The 13,437-nt window shown below is 40.7% G+C and overlaps 1 protein-coding gene across 3 annotated transcripts in view; it reads right to left on the bottom strand.

The window, feature by feature from the left end:
• Positions 1 to 12,478, bottom strand: part of LOC106935543 (roundabout homolog 3-like) — a 97,889-nt gene extending 85,411 nt beyond the window's left edge. For all 3 annotated transcript variants that reach the window (XM_015016049.1, XM_015016050.1, XM_015016051.1), the window contains exon 1: positions 11,878 to 12,478. In XM_015016049.1, the coding sequence (XP_014871535.1) occupies positions 11,878 to 11,944 (67 nt within the window). In that variant the 5' untranslated portion in view covers positions 11,945 to 12,478. The remainder of the gene's footprint in view (positions 1 to 11,877) is intronic.
• Positions 12,479 to 13,437: the final 959 nt, after the last annotated feature.

Below are 13,437 nucleotides of genomic sequence, written 5' to 3'. Positions count from 1 at the left end.
CACTCTGCGACCAAGTGGGCACAACAGCAACTTGCATGACAATACGTTGGATTCCCATCGAGGCACCCCCGGCGCTTCCTTAATTGAGTTGATGCGAAGCATCGAAATGAGTCGAGTCTCGCAGTGGAAAGGAAAGCTAAGGGTATTTACCACGTCTCTCTAGGAGACTATTATTCATTTTATTCCGTAAAGAGGCGGGAATCCAAACGTGAGTTCGAACACCTCCGCTTCCGACGCCTTCCAAAATGGCCGACCCCACCGCCAGAGCAACTGAAGCAAAGTTCAGCTGGATGCTGTGTCAAGCGGACCAGGCAAAAGCAGATTGCTCTGCTTGTCTAATAGGAACAGACAGTGCATGCAGATGGACCGTTTTTACTCTAAATAGTGCCACTCTAGTAAAACAAGGTCATAAGGGAGCTGATAAGTCTGCTGTTCTGTTTGTTTCTTTTTGAGGAGGGGTGAGGGTAGATTTCGTAGCGGATTCTGTAAACTACTTTTATACTTGAACAATCAAAAACTCTTTAGTGTAGCAAAGGGATTTTAAACTGCTCCAACAAATGTCGGGTCATTAGAGGTCCTGGCAAAGTGTCTAGTTATCCTCCACGAACCAGTTAGATGCTTTACTATGTTGTGGTATGCCATTCTGATGGACTGATAGGACGATTAAAACACCAAGGCCTCAAGGCATAGCGATGTCTAAACGAAGACTTAAAGGGATCCACGAGTTGAAGATGTTGGCCTGGATGTTGGTAATCACATATTAAGCCAAAAGTTAATGTTTGTGATACATAAAACCTCAGAAATCCTTAAAAAATGTCATATCTTTGTTATATTTTTCACCCACAGATGTCACCATATTATATCAGCATGCTGGGCTGATAGATAATAGTGGACTTGGGTCTATGAGCAAAACAGATAAAGTCAAGGTTATGGAGGCTGACAAGGGCAGCCCACTAAATGTCTGGATTGGGACAAACCGTTTTTATGTACCACTATACAGGAGACACTTGTTTAAACAAAGTGTTGTGATTGGCTTGTGATCGAATGTTTTCTATTTTAGCGAGAGCTAACAAAGCTAGCTAGAACTAACACCTTTAGCAGGAGCCAACACTGTTAGTAGGAAACAACTTGATAATGAATGGATGTTTACACTGACATCAACACACCATTCTAACATACTTCTGAAAAATGTTTGATCAAGTTAGAAACTGGAGCTCCTAGAACTACTTTCCTTTCTGGTTGGCATTTCTAAGCTGCAGCTGCACAAGCATTTTTAGCCGTCTCTTTCCTTTTCACCCTCCATTTTATTTCCTCTTGTCATTTCTACATCTATTTCAACGTGCTCTAGTTCAAACTGAAAAGGCTGAACATTTCTTATTGCGCAGAAATTACTGTTCTTGCTCGAGAGAGACCTTAGCACCTCGCGCAGGTGATTACCCAGAAGGAACTGCAGCACAAACAACGTGGTGAGGTCGGTGTGACAATGTTTTAATTTCATTTAGAAAACTAAATAGCCAACAGTATTCTCGTACTGTTATTTTTATATCTTAAGCATATATTTCACAAATAAAGTATATTGACACAACTACTCATGGAACTCTTTAAAGCATGTATGCCATATTTTCTTCCTTTTATTTATTTATCAATCAATCAAGTCAATCAAGTTTATTTGTACACCACCTCTCAGCAGCAAGGTAGCTCAAAGTGATTTGCATCATACAAACACAAAATACAAAGTCACAAAAGTCACCATGCAGTCAACAATTAAGAACTAAAACAGCTATTTCTCTTTCATAAAACACAGGAAATGGGTAACTTTTCACCATCAATCACCATGTGTGTATTTGAAGTCAACAAATATTGTGTTCTGGCGTTTATTTCCAGCAAAAGGCTTGACATCGATCAATGCCAGCTTAATTTTTGACTGAAAACATTTCAGCCAGATGACAATGTGGCATAATAGGCGAGGGGGCCTAAATCATATCATTTCATGTGGAACTGCTTTGAAAGACGCTAGTGAGCTTGATTCAAGTATGAAGAGCTATTTAAAAATGCTAATTTTCCACTTAGAATGTAAATTACATGTATCGAATTATCAAAAAGTGTCCAGGACAACTCCAGGAGCTGTAATTCAAACATGCAAGCTATTGATAAAGTAGATGAACTGATGTGAAAAGGACGTCTTTTTTTTTTTTTTGCATCAGCAAATACAATTAACGCAATATGAATGAGTACGGCTGCTGTAATTATCTAATCAACAATCAATCATCAAGCTGAGACGCCACAAAGAACACGGGAAAACGCGGCGTCTCAAGTGCCTGCTAACCCTCCAGTCACTGCTTGTACATCAACAGGATAACACAATAACAGCTGTACTAGTAACAATCCCTTTTCACATAAGGAGCTGTCCCTGTCAGCTCTGGAGTCAGTCATAGACAGCTGCTGTCAAAACCCGTCGGCTGAAGAATCACCCTGATGTACCGGGCCTGAGAGCGCTCCATTATCAGCTGGCTTGATCTCACTCCGAGCTCCTAAGTGTCAGACTAACACAAATATTCCCCACCTACTGACACAGTCATGGTAACGGCAGCAGCTCGACCCACGAGTTTGCAGTTTTCTCACAGCTTCACAGTGGGCTCCTGTGGGACTGGCAGCGCAGGAAGCCTGGGAAGCTTGAAGATTCGCCTGACTGGAAGGATCTTTTGGTTAACATTACTATGTGAGAGGAGTCTGGGCCTTTACATGTTACATACTTATCTTTAAGAGTACGTACATACTTCCAAAAAGGAAGTAGTAGTTTGCACATATGAAAGTTGGCAGTTTTCTGTTTAATTTCCATGTTTTCAAAAGCCTGGCCTGTCGATTCCGATTTTGGTTCATATCAATTTTCTTGTGTGAAAAATAAACAGACACAAAATTGTAAAGTTGGCAACAGTGGAGGGACTATCATTAATCATGTATTTGCAGATGTGACCTGGCCGGTTGGTCTGTCAGTCCTCCCTCACGGCAGAGGAAAATTGGACAGGAGCTGATTTCAGATCTTTGTGAAGGAGGTAAATTCAGAGAAAAAGATCGGTCTCTCTTATAGGTGTCAGCTAATCAGCAATCTCCCAAAATTAAGGAAGTCAGGGCTGATTTATCAATCGATTAATTAATCAATGCACCCTTAGTAGAAATATTGCTAATGACTTACACAGAAAAAAAAAAAAAAACTATGTAAAGTACCATGTGTTAAACCTCAAAGTTTTATCCAGATGTAAACAGTCAAAGTCTTGGAATTGTGAAGAGCACTAAATGTAGCGAGATTTTCACTTACTGTGAAATAACATTCTGTGATCGAATCAGTAAAACTAAAAGTTTTGTGTGACATTTTCGCCACATCTAAAGTGTCAACTTAATGCTACAAAAATGTTCTGCAATGTTTGAAGGCAGGCATTTAAACATCTTCAAAGTCTAGGCTATGTTGCAATAGTACATGACAAGTCTTATAGCTGCTTTATACCGGTTTCTAAAATAACAACATCCTAGTTGATTAAGGTGTTCGGCAGCTCTCTCCTATCATTTTGAAAGTTGGCGTCCTGTCCCTCCAACGAGACCAGCCCCCAATAAGGTCACAGCTTAACACTGATAAGTACTGATGAATAATTCCTGAACACAACTGGTAAAACAATGCAAAACAGAATGTTTCTTTTGTCACGTATCAAGCATCTTGCAACTTGATCCGATTTGCATAAAGAAGCAGCATTCAGAAAACATATGAAGCATAAATAGCTGCAGAAGCCGTGAAGTCTTTTCTATTTGAAAGATGGTAATGACTTTTAATTGTGTTTATACTGTACAATAACACCTGGGTGAGAACCCATCTGGCAAAACACCTGGCACCTGCCACATCGAGGTATATTACCTCTCCACTGACATGAATTATATAGTTCTATAGAGCTGTTTTCATGTCGTTTCCAACAGATTTGAAGTGATTTCCCACGTTGCCTCATTCATTGCCTCATACTGTTGAGAGAGTTTGACAAAAAGTTCTTCTAAAACTTTCGAAATGCATATTAAAACCCCTTAGCTGTCACAATGACACCTTGTGTCCTCATGGACCCACTGACTTGCTTGTAAGCATTTTAAGGGTGACATTTAAAGAGTTTTACAAAGAGCTTTAGGTCTCGGTTAGATAAAGGAGACGTGTCCAGGGAGGAGCTGCCTTTGTTCAGTCACAGTTCAGACAATCCCATTTTAACCTTACCAGGCCAGACAAGGTTTTGACAAACAAATCAATACCTGGGCAAACTCTGTGCTAGAGATGCAATGAGAACTGAGCTGATAATTCGTAAAAAAAAAAAAAAAAAAAAAACTGATCAGTGAACACTCCTAACGAAGCACAACCGCATAACTCTGACAACAATGGTGTTTGGTGTGGAAGTTGTTACCGGGGTGAAGAAGACTCTAAACCTAGTCATTTTTAAAATGTCAGGAGGAAGAACAGAAGCTGTACGAAGTCTCTACAAAGGAAGCGGTATTTAGACTTTTTATTCAGAAGGCTGCAATAAAGGGATAGAAAACAAGATGAAGTATTACAGTGAAATTGTTCTGTTTTTTCCTTTGGAGAAGAGTCCAATTCTGTCTGTCATTAAACATGCTGGATCAGGAAGTGTCAGCACCCAATTTTAAATGTCTGTTAAGTTAAGTGAGTACAACCTGAACAGGCTACACACAAAGACTGTTACTATTATTGCTAATTTCACCTGCAGACATTATAAAAATGTAAAATGCCAACTCTGTGCTAATTTTGTTGTTCTACAAGGCTAGTAAAAATCCAGTTCAACTGCAGAGGTGTGTACTATTAGCAGCTCTCCCACATGATGCAACATCACCTCTGACATTTGAAAAAGTGACACAACTTAATTAACAAGGTCCACACTAGTGTGGACCTTGTTAATTAAGAAAAGATATATATATTTTTTTTACCCCTGAATGACTTTAGATCAGAAATAAAACCAACTTGGTTTAGGCAGAAACTTTCTAATAAGACAGGTTTGGGCTATAAATCATGGTTTTTAATGTGCTGTCAAGAAGCAGAACTAGTAGAAAGTAATGTAAAGTAATGAACTCCAGAATTCATGGTGGCAGCTTATTGGAGCAGCTCTGCTACGTTAATTCAAATTTGTTCCATTTGAAGACTTCTCGTCATATATCTTTTGGTCAAGGCGGATCTCTCTCTGACAACTATTCCCTCTGGTTTTGGATGCTGAGAAGTTGCATCCAAAACTCTTTTACTTCCAAACAGCTTCATGATGTGTAACTACGGCAACAAGGCGGGGATGTTTTTGCTAGTAGGAGTTGCTGATTAGCATATTTAATGCTCACTACCTGAACTTCGGACCCAAATCCGAGAGGAGTTGAAAGGAGACTTTGTGCAGAGCAGGACAGAGAGCAGAGAGAGGAGGAGGAAGCTCAAACCATCTCTTCCATCCATCATTATTGGCAAGGATCAAATCCCCTACTCCAATATCTCTGCCTAGTTTACAAGAGTGTCAACATCAAATCAGATGGATTAGGAATGTTAGCCAACTTGCCTGGATATTAAGTTGTTAGCATGTCATGAATGCAGCAAATAAAATGAAGTATTTTTGAATTAACTGAATAGAAAGTGATCAGAGGCATATTTAGTGTCCCTGTAGAAATTCAAGTCAGATACACTGAGTGTGTGTTCAAACACAGAATCTCTTCATCTCCACCATAACTGCTTATTATGCCAAAAATATTTATTATCATGTTTGGTTAATTAGCACCAAACTAATAGGGAAAATGAAAAATAAATTAAAACAAAGGCTTTATCTTGAAATGAGAATGATACAAATTAGTCAAACAGTATACTGGAAGTGTTGTTTAAATGTCAAAGGTTTGTTTATTGTATTGTAGGCGCAGGTGACACATATTAGGGGAGGTGTGAAAAAAAAAGTCCACTGAATGACAGACTAAAAAAGCAAGTGCATCGGATTGATGCAGTTAATACTGAAAATATGCACCCATGTACATGATTGTGAAAATAAATCTGACTTTACGAGTAGACAGTATTTGCCATGTACTAGATAATAGTTCTTTTTTGTGATGAGACTAAAGAGGGTCTGTGTCTTTATTAATTTAATTAAATTAATAAGTCCTGTTATGATTGATATATATATATATAGACAATGTGACTTCTCAGAATGTTCATTTCTTGCTACAATGAAGGACAGAAAAGCACAGGACTATGCTAAGCTGCCTCCTGCTGCAGTGGGATGGCAGTCACTGGTGGTTTGCTGTACTCCATGTCTATTTCATAAAATGAGCCGCAATAGAAAGATAATGGTGGGGGCCATCCATCTGTCTGTAGCCTGAGGAGGGAGGCTCAGGAGGGACTGTGTCAGCCTCCACCACCCCCCTCAGGCATTTGCCCTTTAGACCTTAGAGGAGAAGGGAGAGCTGACTTGTGCTGTCAGCAGCCACTGTTAAAAGGAGTTCCAGCTCATTATGGTGACTTTTGATCAGTGCCCAGCCGTGCAGACTCTAGCACCCCATCGTGTGTTTAATGTGCTCCTCTGCGTTGCAGTGAGCATTAATATCAGAGGAGAAGAGCAACCATAGGTTTACAGAGAGCGACAGATCGTAGCCAACATTGTTTCTTTTTTTTTTTATTATTCTTTCAATCGAAAACTCCAAAAATGTGCCCTGGTTGCATCATAAAGATTGTCAGACCGTTGCGTAATGGATATTTGGAACGTTGGAACCTGGAAATGCTATTTTTAGAGGTCTACGTAACCAGTTGGCTGTTCAGTGACAGGCATCTCAGCGACATGTCTCAGCGTATCTAACCCCAGTGTTTTTACCTTATTTCGGATTTCTAAATTTAGCACACTTTCTGTGACTGGAGACATATAGAGCTAAGCATCAAAGGCTGATGCTGTGATGACAGGAAATGGATGTTTACGTCTTTGCTTGGACTTGTAAGAAAGCACTAATTAATTTTTTTTCCTTGAATACTCTGCGGTTACTCCTGTGGATGTAGCGCAGCTATTGACAGACTAATTGATCTGTGAAGAACAGATGGGCAGGCAGGTGGGGGAGGCGGGCGTTACGCTCAGCGTTTGTTCTCCAGGACCACTACAGCGGTTCCTCCTATGTCTCTGTTTTCTCTCCGACAAACAGACATCATTAATGTGCCAATTGAAAGGCAGCAGTTACTACATTGTCGTGTTATGAACAGAATCAAACTGGAGAGAATGTGACTGAATTCGAATGAATTCGAACAGCAGCCACTACATAATGAGCTTTATGGATCATCAGGATCGTTGCTTCTCTATTTAGTAGATGTTTATTCTGCATGGAGACTACAATTTTCCCTTGCTTATCAGAAAGACAGGCACCTCTTTCGAAGATATTCCGATCGCAAAATAAAGTGGTAAATAAGTATTGCTTTTTTTAAAGATACACGGAGCAAACTCCACCAAACAGCACATCTGTTAAACAGCTGACTGCAGGCTGGACACCTGATTAATTAATCTGCTTTTTTTATGAAAAACAAAAACTGAAAAAATGTGTAGTATTTCGCAAAACAACCACCTCAAAACTACTATTAAAGCTACAGCATGTGACTTTTATAAAGAATATGTTTTTTACATATTTGTTAAAACTGTCACTATGTAGTGACAGTATAATGAGTCAGACAATCAGTGAAAAGACGCAGCTCCTCCGCCTCCTCCACGAGCTTCTGTTGCCGTCTCAAGAAGTGCACCGCTAAAAACAACCAATCACAGCCAGTAGGAGGGTCTCAGCGCTGTCAATCATCCTCGTGTACTCGCTCCAAATGAGAGAGAAGCAACTTATCGTTCCAGAAAAAACGTTTATCTTCTGTCATCGGTGGCCGTACTAACCAGCCTGAGCATTCACAACAGGCTCTGCTAGCTACAGCGCAGCAAAGAGAAAGCAGGAAAACAGGAGGAAGGATGAGCAAAGCCACAAAAAATTGTGATAGAGAGCGATAAGACCCGCCTCTCGGCTCTACTTGGCACTGGGAAAAGGCACAGGTGCTCGATTTTTTTCCTCTGATTATCTGTCTTGTACCACAGACACACATGACATAGATACAATTTCAACAAATATGTAAAGAAATATTTGTTTTAATAAATGTTACCTACTGCAGCTCTGAAGTGCTGAAATAAAAGGTAAAATGAATGTTATGCTTAAAGTTGCTGTAACCATTTAAATTAATATGCCACATTATTTTAGCTGCAGTAGGGAACAACCTGGGTTTTCACTTTCTGACTGAACTGATTCATATCCAAATTCCTGACCAGCAGTAGTGAAGAAAGAAGTCTGAAAGTGAACTCGGTAGCTGTGCGGTTTCGGCCACATTCCGCCCCACAGCACTTCCGTCCCTAAAGGAAAGGGGGTTGCAGAATCAAAACCGTAATTACAGCGTGGGTGCCATGGCTTGGTGCAGCCTGTTTGATCTGGTTGCTGCTCTGTTTGCGGACGCACACGAGACAACAAGGGGGTTGTTGCAAAACCCCAGCCAGGAAGTCCCTTCCCTGAAGTGCCTGGCAAACACATGGTCCCTTGATGGTCAGCGGGGATGGAGAGTGCTGTGTTGACTGATGGAGACAGAGATGACAGGCAGACAGCAGTGTCACCTTACTGACCAAACAGTCTAATGAGCAGAAGACTGAAATGCGACTCTGCCCCCCACAGGAACAGCTCCATCAGATATCAACAGGAAGCAGAAGATGAGCAGGAAGGCCGACTCTTAAGGTTTTATCCCAGGGAAATTCTGTTCATTCCAGAAGCCTGTTTAAGCACATGTGAGTAAGACGCTTTAAAAAGTACAGATGTTAGCATCTTAAGAAAGCTCGTCGGTAAAAAGGAGTATGCACTTGTTTTTGAAGGCAGCGTTAACGTTGTGAAGGTGAACCTGAGGAGCTTTACTCCAGCCTTTGTAGTCCCTGAGGAGCATTGTGAAGTCACTGGAGGAGCTTTTTCACAGATGCTGAGTTCATCTGCTCTGGTTTCACTGCCTGTGTTTACAGCCTTGTAAAGGGAAGCCTCAGCAGTGGAGCACCGCCAGATGAGAATGCATCGTCACTAGCTCTGTCACGTCTCTTTTATGCAGCATCATAGTCGACCATGTTCTGATGAACACGTTCAGCCCTGTCCGAAGTTTATATACACGTTTTATGGGCATGGATTAGGGCTGGGTAGTAAAAACGATAATGGTATCTATCGCGACAGACTCATGGTCAATGAGGGACCATGTTGGCGACAGAGGTCGGAGGACGTCACTAAATCAGTGGGTTGCAAATTCGATTCTGCCTCTGTTGTTGTGTCGATCGTTTCACGCAAGTACCGTACGACGCCTATAGCCGCTCAACTTCCTCCAGGCAAGATAAGGAAAGGTTGGTGGTACCAACTTCTTAGCAACAACTTGTTAAGTAATAAACACAGTAGCAGTTTTATGTTGCCTTTAACGTATTTTGGTGTCCTTCACACCTTGGAGGTTTCGCATACTCAGTGCGGACTCAAAGCGAACCTCCGCTGGACACGGTCAAAGAATTGTGGGTGAGAGAGGAAAGTACTAGTCACTAGCTTTCAAGTATTTTGGATATTTAAAACTAAAAACTAACCAAATAATTATCAATATCAACTGATATGAAATACCAGTGTCTACCGTGACCCTTCTGTTGTCATGCCAAATTGTTCACCTCTGGCTTGATGAAGATTTGTATGCAATTTCTCACCTCTTGTATAAGCAGTACTCAGGGGATTTACCTATAATCACAATGTCTTTTAAAGCCCATCCAACTATCCAGCGATCTATGCCCCTATCTATAGTCACTATCTATTCCCACTTATCCATGCAGGTGCTGGGGGTGGGGCGCACACAGGACAAACAATGATCCACACACACACACTCATACCTGAGGGAAATTTAGGGATCAGCCCAAACAGCTGCACATAAGCACAAGCTAATCAGAAGTGTCCCTCACACGATCAGCATCAGATTAAAGGACCCTAGTAAAAACGCTCAGGAACCTCCCAGGAACCGCCGAGGCTCAGGGCAATTAGAAACTGGAAGCTGCTGGACTAGCAAAGAGAGTTTTACATTCCTGCTGACCAATAATGATGACAATAAATCATGCATATGGAAACTATTGAGTTTGTTTTAATTTATCATGCGATTAATTGATTAATTGGTTATTGCAACAGTTTTGGTGATCAGTCAGAAAACTGTATTTTAGAACATACGTCCCAATTTCTTTGTCAGATTAAAAGTACCTTCTGAAAATAACCTTTTATGCAGGTAATAAGGTCTTGTCATTAACTCCACATTTCTATTTTAAAAATGTGGGTTTTTTTAATTGGTCTGATGTAACATTCTAACTTAAATGCCTTGTTTTTATTACCTGTAAGTGGAAAATTCTCATAATTAACATAAATAAATGCTTTTAAATATCCATCTGTGTGTAATTAAACTGTATAATGTGTCTTACATCCAAAATTCCTGAAATAAATGAACATTTCAGTAATATTCTAATTTAGGCAGAAACCAGTCGGTTTAAATAAGCCACAGAGAGGTCAAATATGAAAAAAAATAAATATTATGTTAGCTTTTTGCTGCCTACAAGATTGTATATTTTATTCTTATGTGAACCACTTCTTGTTTTAGAAAAATCCTGCTGTTGTATGTTGTATAAATACTGATCAGGGGCCAAGTTCAATTGGTAGAATGTCGCCATGAAACATTATTAAATGGGGAAGAAACTTTCATCCAATGTTGTGCATTGGATGAAAACGGCAGCGTAATCTTTCCCTAAACAGTTTTACATTCAGATCTAATCCATGTTAAAAAAAATACTAAACATGTCAGATTAGCCAAACAAAACTAATCTAATTCTAGTTCTAATGTTTTTTTTTTATAACAAAATAAGGACAATGACACAGGTACAATTAGTTTAGGCCATAAAACCCATCATGTAGGCCGATGAGGGTTAAAGCATCATCATCACCATCATCATAAGGTTTTCACGCTCTAGTAAACAGACAATAGAAGCTTGCACTCCTAAAAGCTGAAATTAAAATTAATGTATGCCTGTTTTTAATGATGGTCATAAAAAAAGACCCATTAAACAACATGAATCAATACTCTCTATTGGAGTCATGCCACAAGGGATTCACTCAGGCCCAGGCCAAGACAGTCAGGATCCAACTCTCCAAACTTGCTCCACAATCAAATCAAACCGTTAAACCATCGACAATCCTAATGTTGCCACACTGGCCATCAGGGCTGGATTAAACGTTTTAGTCTCAATGCTGCATTGTAGCCATGCTAGGCCAATCTCTTCACCTAATGGGCCTGATAATAGTGATAAATGTGTATTTCTGTGGGGAGCAGATGTTGGTGTGAAGCCAGCGTCCCCTGGGCAGGACACGGGGTAAAGCTGCATTTGGGCCGCTCTGACGTCTGCCGGTTTAAGTGGTCTTTAAATGACATCACCAAGAAGGATTATAGCTGCTGACATAAACGCAAGTGGTTGCTAACTGACCCACTGACTAACATTTGTCTGCTTTTCACCTTTTTACAAATAAAGATCTGAAAAGTGTGGCACATATTTATATTCAACTCCCTTTAATCCAATACCTCTAAAAATAAATAAATAAATAAATCAAGTGCAATTGTATCCAAAGCTGCAGGACCTCTGAACAAGGAGCCACATGTGACAGTCAGTGCACTTTCTATTTAAGTTTGTATTTTTCAAAGGTGACAATGCCATAAAACAAAAAGTTTAACGGGTGTGAAATATTTTGTGCGAGGCACAGAATAGAGACTCGGCTCCAGCTTACCAGACGCCAAAGTTTCCAGAGCAAAAAAAATCAGTACAGGAACCAAAAGCAGGCTGCTCTCCATCATGTGCTGAGATTCTTCATAGGTCGACCAGGCTGCTGACAGTCCTCAGAGCATGCACACTGTGGGATGTACAGTGTGGCTGTTCAGCAGCAGCGACCCTATATCCAAAAGGAGTCCAAACGATCTCCAATCTATGGGGAGAAATCTGCGCAACCAGCAGCATCAAACTCCCCAGGCAGCATCCTAGACGCTGCAGAGCGAAAGCCGAAGTTCAAACATCCCACACGGGTAACTTTTCTCCCAGACTAAAGTCTCCGTCTCGGTCCGCTCCGGGATGGTCCGCACAAAAATAAAGAAAGGCGCAGGTGATGAGAGGAGAAGCGGCAGCAAACCTCCTCCGCGACCCGTTATTTAGGAGAAATACTGAGGGGGAAATTCCTCCGCTGTGAAACAAACAGCTAGGAGGGGAGATAAAGTCATGGCGGAGAGAAGAAGGAGAGCCCCGGTTAGACACACAGCTCCATCCCGCTCCTCTGTGCTCGGCTCCGCTGCAAGGACTGACTGAACTACAGCCTCATCACAAAGCGGCGCGCGGTCCCGGAGCAGAGCGCACAGTCACTAAGCTCCCGCTGATACTCGGAAAACTTCCGGTGGGACTTTCAAAGTAAAATTATACAAAAAAAAAAAAACAAAAAACAGACGGCCTACAGAAAGAATCACAGAGCTTTCATCAGTTAATACCAAAACATACATAAAGTACATGTTTTGTTGACGCACAGAGCAGCAGCTGCAACCGAAGACATAAAAATGTTCTTACTTTGGACAACATGGCCTATTGATTAATAAGTTTTCTCTTGTTTTATTGACGACAAATAAATATTAGATATTTATGCTACTGCAACAATATAATAAAGTTTATGTTTAAATTGTGTCATATTTTTTTTTGTCGTGTGTGCGAACAGCTGAACAGTTTTACCGCCTGCGATTCGTTCCAGTTGTCTACTGCCGCCTCACAATGTTTAGCTTTACATCCCAGAGCCTTGTTAAAGGGCCAGTACACTCAAAATTAGACTTCAGTGGAATTAAAGTTACTTCTCAAGCCTTGCATGATGACGTGAGGGAATGTGGTTCGCCTGCAGTGCTATGAATCCCACTCTATGGACCAGACTGGATCTCATTTTCTAGGGTCATCCCTTCTTTTACGGTACTCATCCTCCTGAGAAATGAGACCATCCTCAGAAAACGGACACACGATTATTCTCACTGACTCCTACAGCGCAAAATATGTGACCTGATATGCCTGCATAATCAGGTCACATATTTTTTTATGTTTGCTTGCTATGGAAGAAAAGAATATATCAAATGCAGCCCAGTGAAAACAATGTATACTTTGTGCTTACAAAATGGGTGAAATCCCAGACTTCAGTCACAGAAATCTTCTAACACTTGAGGTATAAGTTAGTCAGACTGCAAGTGAAGTAAGTATGCCAAAATTTGAGAATGTTTTCTTCCCACAGGAATCACACATCGGTATATATCAAAGTAGTTATTTTTTT

This window comes from Poecilia latipinna, unplaced genomic scaffold (assembly GCF_001443285.1).
Source record: "Poecilia latipinna isolate Pla-1442-1.1 unplaced genomic scaffold, P_latipinna-1.0 Scaffold1977, whole genome shotgun sequence".
In the NCBI taxonomy this organism is placed as follows: Eukaryota; Metazoa; Chordata; class Actinopteri; order Cyprinodontiformes; family Poeciliidae; genus Poecilia; species Poecilia latipinna.
The sequence above is the reverse complement of the archived record's forward strand: the minus strand, read 5'-3'. Positions and strand labels throughout refer to the sequence as shown.